Source organism: Ylistrum balloti, unplaced genomic scaffold (genome assembly GCF_031769215.1).
Source record: "Ylistrum balloti isolate Yb309-2 unplaced genomic scaffold, AGI_CSIRO_Ybal_v1 Utg369658, whole genome shotgun sequence".
Lineage (NCBI taxonomy): Eukaryota > Metazoa > Mollusca > Bivalvia > Pectinida > Pectinidae > Ylistrum > Ylistrum balloti.
This window is the reverse complement of record NW_026781910.1, coordinates 378,117-391,512: the sequence shown is the minus strand read 5'-3', so window position 1 is coordinate 391,512 and position 13,396 is coordinate 378,117. Positions and strand designations below refer to the sequence as shown.

At 33.0% G+C, this 13,396-nt stretch overlaps 1 protein-coding gene across 1 annotated transcript; it reads left to right on the top strand.

Moving 5' to 3' along the window:
- Positions 1-469: 469 nt before the first annotated feature.
- LOC132558469 (1-acyl-sn-glycerol-3-phosphate acyltransferase alpha-like) lies at positions 470-12,413 on the top strand. Its single transcript, XM_060223048.1, has 6 exons — positions 470-666; positions 5,268-5,401; positions 7,662-7,837; positions 9,469-9,564; positions 11,003-11,075; positions 12,274-12,413. Exons 1-6 carry the CDS (start codon positions 470-472, stop codon positions 12,411-12,413), a joined length of 816 nt encoding a protein of 271 aa, XP_060079031.1.
- The last annotated feature ends 983 nt before the right edge of the window (positions 12,414-13,396 follow it).

Sequence of the window (13,396 nt, the reverse complement as noted above, 5' to 3'; positions counted from 1 at the left end):
AAGATTCAAATGAGTTCCGATGGAGAACCTACAAGAGTTCTCTTCCCTGTTGTTTTATAAATATCCTTAAATCGATGCATTAATCATCTTTTTTAATTTTTCATAAGTACTTAATGTATATCAATGAATGAATGATGGATATCCAGTAAGACTGGCCTTTTACCACTTTGTCTTGCCATAGGTTCGGTATCGTCGCGTGCACGTGTTTAAAAAAGCCTCAACAATGTTTTGAATGATTTTTACTATATATTCTGGCTTATAAAGATTATAACTTCCTTTCTGCGAGGAGAGAAAGCTTCCTCGAATACTAGATGTTATTCATACTAAGGGTCGCGCATCTTTAATTGCGAAACTTACGCGGAAGTGGTTTAATGCATGACCTTTGACCCCGATTATAGCAACATCCGGTTTTGCTGAAAAAGTTGTCTCCGGTTAGCATAGTATGCGTTAAGGACTTGCTACTGTGAACATGGCACTGGATTGGGTTCAGTGGGCAATAATCATATTTTTACTGTTGTTGCCCGTGTTATATGAATTGAATAGTACCTTTAAATACAATGCCAAGTTTATATTATACTTCACTTTAAACATGACCTTCTCGATGTTCCTGGTTATCTTCCTTCTACCAATGACAATCATGCGAACAAGGAGACCGGAAAATTACAAGTAAGTTACGTCAGCTTGCATAAGTATTTGTGATAGAATTTCGCGTGACTTAGTGCTAGGAACAGATTAGTGAAAATTGTTTTAATGCCGAAAAGGAAACATGTTTCTCCTTGCGAAAAAGTGTTTTGTAAATATCTTCCCCATTTCTAACAACAATGAAATACAACTATATACAAGTATATCTATCCCAATGTATACAGAAATAACAGCTACCGGTCTCACGTTGTAAAAAAAAAAAACAAAAAAAAAATAATGTAAATGGAGAGGGAGGATTAACAATGAAATTGTAACGTTTTTCTGTGGTTTTTTCCACAGACATGAATAGTACAAATGAAAAGCAACAGTACAATGAAGTTTATTTATATATATATATATATACCTATGTATTAACTAAATGGTTCAGCACATCTAGCACATGCAGCCAACGCTGCCTTGCTGATATGGAATTGCCAGGAACCACTTAGGTAGGCAACTATGCTAATGTCTCTTGCATGGCACTCCTGGCATTCCTCAGTGAACTCTGCGTTGCACCAATACCCCTGCTGTACACTCATCCCAGGTTCCCTGTTATGCTGGCAATTCAATATCAGCAAGCGTAGTGAGGTCCAAATTTCAAAAATAGGTAAATTACCTTGCCAACCACTTCCAGGTGCAGCTAAATGAAAAAAGACCCTTGGCCAGTGACCACTGGTCTCATACATGTGAACATAACCTGGATAACATTGATATAATTATCAGCAGAAAATATAAGTGAAGGGTGTAATACCCCAGATGAATACATCGGATAAAACCGCTCATTACCTGTACACTAGATATAGCACATCAAACATACTGTTAATACATAAATAGGTAGTATACAAGGCACATTCATTACATAATAAAATGTGACTGGAATTTCTAACTGAATTTGTGTAACAGCAGTTTTGATATCTTTGCTGAGAGTAATCATCAGGAGAAATTGTTTTGCCTCATCCACAAAGATTGTGACCACGGTAACATTAAGAACATTCAATGGTCTTCCAAAACCATCTTGATACAATTTTCTCAGGGGAAAACTGGCTTGGTCATTTTTGGATTGAACACTCAACGTATTTATTAAAAAAAGAGTGCAATTTATAATGATAAACTAGCATAAGTTAAATGGTTTCAATTATGATCAAATGCATGATAATTTGATAAACCAATCATCACTGGTATAGACAAATTATTACTTTCCGACAAAATCAGTTGGAAAGATTTTACATCAGGTTGTTCAACTCTGATTTAGTTGATACCTGTATGTATTTATATATATCTTGTTAACGTAACAACATTTTATCGGGAGTAAACCAAACCAGTGAAATCTGCCTATTTTTGAGCAATATGTATATGAAGCGAAAATTATTGTCATGTGATCATGGTACATCAGTGGTCTGCTATATTATGATCCATAACATTATTTCTTGAAATTATGACAGAGACATAGTATGATTTATTCCTCCTGATGGCCTCAGAGGTTGAAAGACGTAGCATTGGCCTCTAGTAAAGTAAGTAGGGACATGATAGAACCGTGTAAAATGTTAAAGGAAAAATACCACATGATGCCATCATCACCTTGCACTGGAAGAAGCATCTCAATATAGAAGAGGCACTTTGAAAAATGAACCCAAAAACCTCTTCTGTTTCAGACATTTACCAGAAAAAATAATAATTCTTCTTAAATTATGGAGCAGGTGATGTGACCATGAATTGTAGCTGTGAATACTAATACTATATCTAATGTAAGACTGGTAGGGAAGGAAGTGGGGGGAGCTTTAAAAAGTCCTAGACCAATTTTTTACTATATAATAAATCAAGAAAGCATGTCCTTGGGTGATGTTTTCTAAGTTGCTTCTCAAGAAGGCTTCGAAAAAGCCTAGATTTGAGCTAAAATTAGCTTTTCATTTGATTTTACTTATGTAATGATATATGTATTCCATTTTAAATCATTTGATATTTTATACACTTTTTATGTCATCTCACCTGGTAGACCTCAAAACCATAACAATAGGAATGTCTTCATAAGCAGAATTTGGATTCAACAATGTTTCAGAATTATTGCCTTTTGTTTTTGTTTTTCAATCTTTTTTATCATCTCTATAAAACATTGTATACATTAATTTATTATCAAATCATACATTATTATTTCCTCTTGGCATTTTAACCTATTATTGCCATTTCCATATTTGTATTCATTTCAGCTTAATAAGTCATAGATATTTCTTTTGCGTAGGACAGTTGTAAATTGTTACATTATGTGGTATTATTTGAAAATGTTTCTAGTTCTGCCAGTGTCACTGATCAGAAAATTCATTGCGATGTTATGGAAAGGAAGCCGAAAATGTATTGTCATTTTTCTGCATTTTCAAAACTTTGACAAAGCAGCAACTGACACCATTTTGTAACATAATTCAATCAATAGAATAAAAGTTTTTATAACACAAGCAGTAGATTTTAATATGACATATCAATGACTATATGGTCATGTTGTTGTTGTTGGTGTTTTTTTTTTTTTTTTTTTGTTGGTTGATAGTCATCTTCTATAAAAGTAATTGTTTTGCATGTGATAGATTTTATCTTACATTTAAAATGTTAAATATATAAATTATCAATATGTTTAGCCATTCAATAATTTCAGTACATTGAATTTTTTTTATATTTTTGTCTACTTTTCAGAACTACTTCAATCATTGAATAATTTATTACAGTACCACTTCTGCTGTCATATCGTTTATGAAATAGGTAAATTTAGTCAGATGTTGACCAGAAAATCCAAGTGTCTCTTGTTATATTTTGTACTATTGTATAAGATTAAAAAAAATCACACACAGAAAACTTTGATCTTAAAATCTATAAGCTATGAAGTGAAAGATGCAAACCCAAAATAGTTCTATTTTATAAGGAAATTTCTAGATTTAAAAATCTAGAGAAAAAATCTGATGGACTAGGACATTTACCTTCAGTACCTACCTCAGGCATGTGATATACAAACCTTTCTTGACCATCCCTCTCATGCCTTAATAGATGATTATTCACATACAGAATGTGTAGGTAGGTATAACCAACCAAAGAGTAAAATTTTCAATCATAATTCATCACCACATGTAAAACCCTGTTTACCTTGTAACAAGCCAAATAAGCAAAGGCATAAACTTTGATTCAAAGAAGAACAATGAAATAACTGCTAGCATTTATACCTGTCTATAAAGACCATGTATATATACAAAATACCAGTCTATAAAGATCACATTTATATAAAATACCTGTCTATAAAGGTCACTTGTATGTAACATGCTTTTCAATAAAGACCAAACATTTCCTTTCCCAATTTTATACAATTCATAGCAATAGCTAGCATCTCTGAATAAAGACCATTTTCAGTGATTTTTGGGACTCAGATATTTGAATTCAGTGCCTTACCTGTGGAACTTCCTCAAATTTTGAGAAGCCACTTTGTCCTTGTTACTAGACTCATCAAAATTTTGGAAATGCTGCTCTAGACCCATCATAAAAATCATAAAAAAATTACAATCACTTTTCTCAGTTACCTTGAAAGGTTGATTGTGTTTTATTTCTGATTTCCACCTCCCTTCATTAGATTGATATTTATGTTTCCCATCTTCATGTTTGCTATAGTTCAGCACTTTATCCATTTTATCCATTCTCATTATGTATACCCACCAGAGATCAAAATTTTTATGCACTGTTCCCACAAAAAACTGGAAGCATATACTAACCATATAGTCATGATTGTTTTGCCTAATTGTTCATTTGCTTGTCCAACTATCTTTTATTTTCTTTTAAGTTCAAATCTAAAGGTCAAAGTCACAAAGAGGTTGATAGTTGAATTCAATCCCAAGACCAAAAACACTCTTATTCAAGGAAAGTACCAGTATGTCATTCAACTGTTCACCCAAGGTCAAGTTCATGTTGGTGTTTAAAAGTCAATTTCATCCCTCTTAGATTCTTATCCGGGCCTTTTTCACTTAATTAAAATAGATGAATGCAATCACATGAATATATGTGGAATTCCAATGCTTTGTTCTCACCAAAGGTCAAGGTCACTTTCAGAACGGTATTCACATTCTTTGTCAAGGTCATATTTCTTCATATATGAAAGTACAAAGTAGGTCTTTGAAATCTCATGGATAAATGCAGGATTGTGATATTGTGCCAGTTGTACCATGTCCAATTTTGCACTTTGAAGATCAAGGTAAAAATGAGGTCGAAGGTCAAATCAATTGTTTGGGTTATGATGTCTTAGTTGAGATAGGAATATTTCTAGGTCTTAGGCGTGACAATGTGTCATGTACCATTTTAGGTAATGTAAGTGTAAGTCTGATTGAGACTATAGGTCAAATTGAGTGAATGGTCCATTATGATTCACACAAGGGGCATGGGTTGAAAGAAATGAACACATGCTGAACTGGAATTTGTAGGCTTAATCTCTGTAAATGCCAGCATAATTCAAATGTCAGATTTTCAAGGGAGCACAATTCATCAGTTTCCATTTTTTTCTAATCAATACCTTAATTTCTTCTTGACAAATCACATTAATTTGCTAATATTTTACTCTCTTTCAGATATCCAGCATTTATTGTAAAACTTGAAAGGAGGCTTTTTGGAATATCTATAGATGTACGAGGACGTGAGAATCTGGAGGCTGTATCACCTTGTATCATAGTTGTTAATCATCAAAGTTCATTAGATCTGTTTGGTGAGTGTGTTAATCATCAAAGTTCATTAGATCTGTTTGGTGAGTGTGTTAATCATCAAAGTTCACTAGATCTGTTTGGTGAGTGTGTTAATCATCAAAGTTCATTAAATTTGTTTGGTAATTTTTTTAATGTCCCATGATTTTTTACCACTTTAATCTTGTCATAGATCCCTTGTTTATAAAAGTATTCAATGAATCTCTTTGTAAAATTGGGCATAACAATAATGACTTAAAAAACTGGGCATAACAATAATGACTTAAAAAACTTGGCATAACAATAATGACTTAAAAAACTGGGCATAACAATAATGACTTTACCTGGAAAGAATATGCCCTTTACTAGTTGTGTTGGCATTGCAATCCAGCCTGGTCCCTAGATTGAATGTTCTATATTTTTAAGTTTTGTTTTTGTGTGAAATAACAATTATTTTATAATGAAAATTAGAAAATAAAATGTTGAAAATTTGGTCAAGCAAATCCGCTGATATCCTACTGTCCTGTAAGGGTGTGTTATATATCCTCCTCCATCTCCCTCCCTTTCCCTCCCCTCCTCCTTCTTCCTTTTTCCCTCCCCCTCCATCCCCCTCCCTCCCTTACAGTTTTATGATATACTAGATGGACGGGTATTTCCTGTTCTTAAATAGACCAGGAACTTGACACATGATGGATGGTTCTCTATCAAGGTATTAATGTAAAATATGACAACCATGCTTCCTCAGGCTTAATTCTTGTCATCTAATGTAAACATTCATATTTTAGTAGTAACCTTATTTTAGTACTTTCAGAGCTGAAAGTACTGTACTTAAATATAAATTGCAGTTTTCCATATAGAATTTATTGCAGATGCAAAAAATTCATCATCACACTAATTTGTTAGAAATGAAGTTTAATTGCCCATAATAAGGTTGTTAACAGTATTTTCATATATACTTAAAAATCGTATATTTTTGTGAGGCTGAAATTTCATGGTTTTCCAAAAATATACATTTTTGTTGGCACTTGATTTCGTGATTGAATCTTGTACATGAACTCTGCTAGTACTACAATCCATGTCCATTGGAGTACCCATTCAATAAAAAATACATCCCCTTCCAATATAACTGATTTTATGGTATGAATTTTTAGTTTAGGTTATCTGCCCCGATGGCTCAAGATTGCCAATTGCTATCGTGTATCGTCCGTCATCCTATGCCATTCATAAACTTTTCCTTTAAAACACTACTTAACGCCTTGGTTGATTTCAACCAAATTTGATCTGAAACATTATTTGGGGAGAGGAATTATTTCTTAAATTCAGAAAGTTGATTCAACATGTAGGGACCTGGGAATGGAGCCCCAAAAGAGTTGTTAGACAATACTTTGCTTCAAAATGTTAATGTTCTTTTATTATTGAATGGATTTCATTCAAATTTTGTCTGAAACATAAGTAGAGGTGGACAATTAAGTCTTAAATTCAGAAAGTTGATTTGAGTACTAGGGAGTAGGGGCAGTGCCCCAAGTGGGGAAATTAGTCAATATTTTGCTTCAAAATGCTATTCTTCCATAATGCTTCTATGAATTCCAACCAAATTTGGCCTGAAACATTATTAGGAAGTGGCAACAATATCAAAAGTGCATAAATTAATGTGATCCTGAGGTTATACTGACCAAATCTTTTTTTTTTTTTGCTTTTGTCTAAAATATTTCAACTTGAACAAATAGTCTGAACTTCTTCTCAGTTTCATTCACACCATTGACAAAAATATTTTGAGTTTGATTTGTTGAGGAAAACAAAGAGATGATATGTTGTTATTTTTTAGTGTGATCAAAACTTTAACCACAGTGACCATTTTGTAACATGATTGCACAACTGTTTTTGATGAACAGAACCTACCATTTATGAGTTTCTGCTACTTTTAAGGAATATTTTTAAATCTGAATTTATCAGATTTGTCAGACCACCATCAGCAAATTCTATGGATTGTCCATCCATTTGTTGATTGTCAGATGACTGTTAAGGGACATGGGCCTCTTGTCTTCTGTGAAATAAAAAATAAGATCACCAGAGAAGCAGTGATTGTTAATGATCATATAAAATCACTTTAAGCGAGGAAATTACAACACATTGTTTAAGTTCCTTTCATCATAGTATGCAATTTCAGACAGGTGGTTAATCTTAGAGAAATAGTCAACTGAATATTATCCTGTAGTAATACTATTCTAAAACTAACAAGACATTTTTGTTTTAAGATGGATTGTACTTGGCTTTTATTTTTTACAGGTTTGATGGAGATTTGGCCAAAACGTTGTTCCGTCTTAGCCAAAAAATCTTTGATGTACATGGGCCCCTTGGGACTGTTGATGTGGATGTTAGGTTCTGTATTTGTTGATCGGGTGAACCACAGCAAAGCTGTTTCCACACTTTCAGAAGCAGGCGAATATATCAAGAAAGAAAAGGTTAGCATAATTTTCTATACATTGCACAGTGTGTTTAATCTTAACACATCCTATGTACTAACAATACATTTTATAATTTCTGTCTTCAAATACCATCCTTTAGCTTTAGATTGGTTTGTGTATCAAAACAAAATAAACAATGACTGAAGTTGAAACAATGTTTATTTAACATTACGATTATTAATAATGTTTTTCAGTATTTTTAAATAACAAAGAGCTCTCATTTTCTCTTAGTGGAAATGAAAGTAATTCTTGTACTTCTGGTTTTGAAATTGAACCTGTTGACAAGTTTAAGTTCACTTTTACACCTGATTAGATATCAGTGATTACTGGTCTGTGTTAATGGTCAATAGGTAACTGTTGACCACTTCTGAAATAAAAAGCTTGTGTACAAGATATCTTATAAGCCTCAATGAACTCCTCAACTGATTTAGTCCATATTTACTCTATCACACCATCATATCCTGCACATGAGAGTGGTCACGATAGCTGAGTCAGCAGTGTGTTAGCCTATAACACAACTATATATATATATATATATATATATATATATATATATATATATACATAGTGTGTGGTTTGACATTTTCTCTCTTTATCATTTGTGTTTCTCAGGAAGCTAAGAATTGTACCAATATGTGCTGTGTATCCTTTGGCAAGAAACTTCTTCTTTTTATCTCCATTGCGCTTAAGGATGTATGATGGGCCTCCTGTATATTTTCATTGAAGTTGCCACCAGCTAATGTAAAACGTCCCCACTTCAAAATTCTTCTAGTTGTAATAAACCCAGCAAACAAGCTTACTCATGATCTTATTTGGGTAGCCATCTGTCAAGACTAAGGTCAAAGGTCACATTGCTTCTTTTAGAGAAATACCAATATGAATTGAAGTGCTTTAAACTATCAATGATATGGCATGATTCGTTGATTTTTAATTTGAAAATTTTATTCCAACCTTATGAAGGAAAAATATATTTTATATACTCTGTTTCAATTAACAAAAGAAGACATTTTTTCAATTATGAAGTGTATGAGTTGTGAGCATTGTGTTTTGGCATGTAAATACAAGACAAATAAGTCTCTAGCCCTGTTTTCATGCCTTGAAGTTTAATCACAATCTACAATATCAAATTACCAAGATGAGAAATATATTTCTCCCATCATTCACAGGCTTGTCACCCATTTTACTTGTTCAAGATTTCTCTGTCAACCCCTAGGGTATGACAGGTAGCGTGTGCACCGGAAGTGAACCGGAACTACTTCTACACATGTCATCTGCTACATATGAACAGTATTTTTACCTGTTTGTTTACAAGCTGATTATCACCGAAGCTAAGGCTCTCTGAGAAAAAGTATGATGGGAGAAAAATAATCATCTCCTACTTTGAAGGTGTAACAGAGAAATCTCAAACCCTTGGGATGATATTCTCAGTTGCCTAACCCTCTGCACAGCCTCGGGTTAGACAACCAAGAATATCACACCTCGGCATAGCCTCGGGTTAGACAACCAAGAATATCACCCCACGGGGTGTACCTGTATGTTATATAACCTTCATTGATTTATTATGATATCGTCCCTAGATTGACATATTACTTATACATAGATTGATAGTGTTTTTCTTTTGTTACCAGATCTCCATTATAATATTCCCGGAAGGTACAAGAAACCATGATGCAACAATGTTACCATTTAAAAAGGGAGCATTTCATCTAGCCGTGTTAGCTCAGGTTTGTCTTATTTTTATGCTCCCCAAAGGGAGATTATATATTCGTTGCTTTGTTAGTTGTCCATCTGTCATAATTTTGTCAAGAACATATCACAAAAACTATAAGAGGTATCACCATGAAACGTCATGGATAGATCTCAGTAAGGAGAAGTACAGTGCACAAGAACCATAACTCTCTTCCATAATTTAGTTATTGAAACTTGGTGTATACATTAGTTATACTAAGAGAATGTGCAGTGTACCAAATTCAGGGCCTGCAACTTCTTAATTACATAATTATTGCCTTTTGATTAATGTCCAATAAAATTATTTTCAGAGAGTATTCGTCATTTTCATTTTATGATATTCAAAGTTAAACTAGAAAGTCCTTTAAATATATCAATTATTAGAAAGTCTTGTCAATATATTGTATTGATAACTTTAGTCATGCTGGGTATTTTAAATTCCTCAATAGTACTGTCTGGCAGAACAATAGATTTGCACTCGTCATCTGGCTATTGTGTTTGTCTGTAAGTTGTTCATGTACTTTATAAATCAATTATCCTATTTATCTGACAGGGAGATCATGTGTGATCACATGCCCACTCATATACAATTAATGTTTAAAAAATCAACTTTTTCCAATAATGTGGTTTTCCCTGCCTTCAAGTAACTAGGAGATTCCTGACAGGCAAAGCCTCATGTGAAACAATCTCCTCCTTGGAGATTTCTCAGTCCTACCCTTCAGCTAGGAAAGATCCTACTAATTGTTCCCTATGACAAACCAGAGTGCACCTGTTAAGCAAGGGAGACCACCATGTTTCTTGAATTAGATGGTGTAGAGATAAAGCTTTTTAACAGACATTGCTATATACTCTGTTATTATGTCACTGATGTTCAGTTGTAGATAAAGTCATTACCAAAATAAGAGGATTACCTAAAAGTTCTTCTGGTAAATACTTTGATGTGACAATATAAAGGCAGGTCAACTTAGAGGTCAAGGTCAAATTCTGAATATTGTAATGACATATTTCTTGTCATAATATTATGGGATAAAGTTTATCAAAATCAATTGACAAATCACTAAGTCGGTGTCAAAATTAAAGGTCAATTTTTAAGTGATTTACTGGCAGATATGTAAATATGAAATGTAGCAAAGTTGATGAGAATGAAGAAGTAAATACATGATCAGAGGCCACTTTCCATGTCAGAATGAAGATTATACAATTACAGAAAGATTATGGTTGAATTATCTCTACTTGTTTATTTATTGATAAACGTTGTGTGATTTACAGAAACATGTTTTGTCCACTCACAAAAATTTGGAAATTTGTCCGGAGGTTAAGAACTAACAGAGATAGCTTGAATTGGTTAATCTTGGTAGAAACACCAATGTAACTGAAGTACCATGTCATCACATGTAAGACATTTCCTTTAAACTCCTTTTTTTACTTCTACAGATGCCCATTGTGCCTGTCGTTTTCTCCTCCTATTCTGAATTTTACAACAAGAAGGAGAAAAGGTTTTCTGCAGGTAAGATATATACATGGCTTTTAAGTAATAACTCAATCTGATGTCTTGTTAAATAATCAGATTAAACAGAAAAGTTTCACCATTCTGATCCTGTTATATGACACGTATCAATCATCTCCTTTGTGATATCACATCAAGAGCTTGGCCAGATCTTAACAAATTCATGTTTTCTCCAATATTAAGAGAAAAATTATTCCTCAGTTTTAACCTCACTTCAATTCCTTGGAGGATCTTTACTTTACCATTTCTATTGGGCAGTAATCCCATGTTTGCCAGTAAGCCCACACATGTCTATTATATATTATCATCAGATGGTGGGCTATTCCAATCACCCGATATTGATGGTCCATGTCTGTCCTTTGTCCATCCGTCTGTAAACAATTTTTGTTATCGCTATACCTTGAGAAGCACAAGGTTGATCTTTCTTAAATTGTACATGTAGGTTTCCCTTGGTTTTAGGACTGATCAGAAAAACAAAATGGCTGACAGGCCATATTGGATTTGACAATGAAAGTTTGTATCTTGAGAAGTAATATACATGGAACTTTCTCAAATTTCATATGTAGTTTCTCTTGGTCCCTAGTTGTGCCAATTTGATATCTGAGCAGGTCAGAACAACAAAATGGCCGACAGGTGGTCATCATGAATTTCAACAATCAAAGTTTGTTATCATTATTTCTTGAAAAGTACTTAATAGATCTTTCTCAAATTCAAATGTAGGTCTCCGTTGTTCACTGGTTTTGTGTATTTGATTTTTAGATTGACCTGAAAAACAAACTGGCTGACTGATTGCGATCTTTCCTTTTGACTATTAAATGTATTTCTTGATAGTTTTGAATGGACATTTCTCAAATTTCATTTGTAAGTTCCCGTTTGGCAGTTAAGAGATTAATATCACAACTTCTTAATAGGAATTTTATGTCTGGTATAATTAAGAACAAAAACAGAAGAAAGAAGAAAAAAGAAAGAAAAATATTCAACTTTTAAAAATCAAACAATGGTGGGCACCAAGGGCTTCTTGGATTGTGGATTATTAAGGAAACTAAATTTGAAGAGTTAAAAGAGAAATTGAAAAATGGTTTATTTTGATACATTTAAATGCATCTTACATTAATCTCGACTTCACATAATTCATCATGTATCAGTGAAAAGTTTGCCATATCTGGTAAAAATTCTTGTTATTTTTTCTTTTTTCTAGGTAAATTCATCATTACATGTCTGCCACCAATCTCAACAAAAGGAATGAAGATTGAAGAAGTTTCTGATATGGCTCAAAGTGTTCGTGAACAAATGATGGAGGTGTTCAACAAAACTTCTTCAGAGAGTTCTCTGACATAACTAGTCAGTAATCAGATGTGATGTAAACAACATTGTTGAAAATATTTTTATCTCATTCCTGCTCATTGAAGCTGTAACAATCTGGTCTTGTTCATTTCACAAGTAAACAACTAGACACTTAGACAGCTGGTATGTGAAAAGTTAGGTAATCCTTGTCTGTGTTATCTTAATTTATATTGTAATTAATTATACTATAAATAATCCCACTATTCATTGTTGATAATATGCTGATTCATATCTTTTATTTGATTGCTGCAGAAATACAAATAAATGTAATTTCATTGTCCAATAATAAGCCCACTCTGCCACTTTGAGTAAGAAATTATGTGTTGTGGCCCTGAAAGCAATGCAGAACAGTTTTTTAGAAAGTATATTTTGTTAAAATTTCAAGAAATTTTGTGGGTACTTGTGATCCATGAATGGATTTCCATGACCTGCCATACTAAATATTCATGCAATTATAGAATCATATTTACTTACAAAATAAAATGTCAACAAAATAGTTATTGTTTTTTCAAAACCTTGGAATTTGAGACACACAAAAATTTGTGATTTTACAGTATTTAGTTGTTAATTGATAACATAAACACTGTGAAAATTTTCATATTCTTTAAAATAAATACTTTTGAATATTAAATGATTTACAAAATATTACGAACATTTTATAACTTCATGAAATACTTTTGAACTTAAATTATCCATTGGGTAGCATTATTGGGAGTAAGGAAGAAAACCTTTGGTGAGAACATTATCTTCGAATTTGGGGATCAGACAGAATATCCATTAAGATCAGATATGCATGCCATGGGTGGTTTCCATTATCTTTCTCTCCAGCATTAAGATGAGGCCAAGGGTCATGGTGTTAGGTTGTAGCATACTAGAATGAAGGGGTATCCAATTTGTTAAAATCAATGACCTTGACCTATTTTCATGGTCACCTGAGCCAAATGAGACAAAACCTTTTAACAAATTCTTTTGAGTAT

Coding starts and splice junctions, on each gene's coding strand:
- LOC132558469 (XM_060223048.1), top strand. CDS start 470: ATGGCACTGGATTGGGTTCAGTGGGCAATAATCATATTTTTACTGTTG. Junction 667..5,267: donor AGGAGACCGGAAAATTACAA/GTAAGTTACGTC, acceptor ACTCTCTTTCAG/ATATCCAGCATTTATTGTAA. Junction 5,402..7,661: donor AAGTTCATTAGATCTGTTTG/GTGAGTGTGTTA, acceptor TATTTTTTACAG/GTTTGATGGAGATTTGGCCA.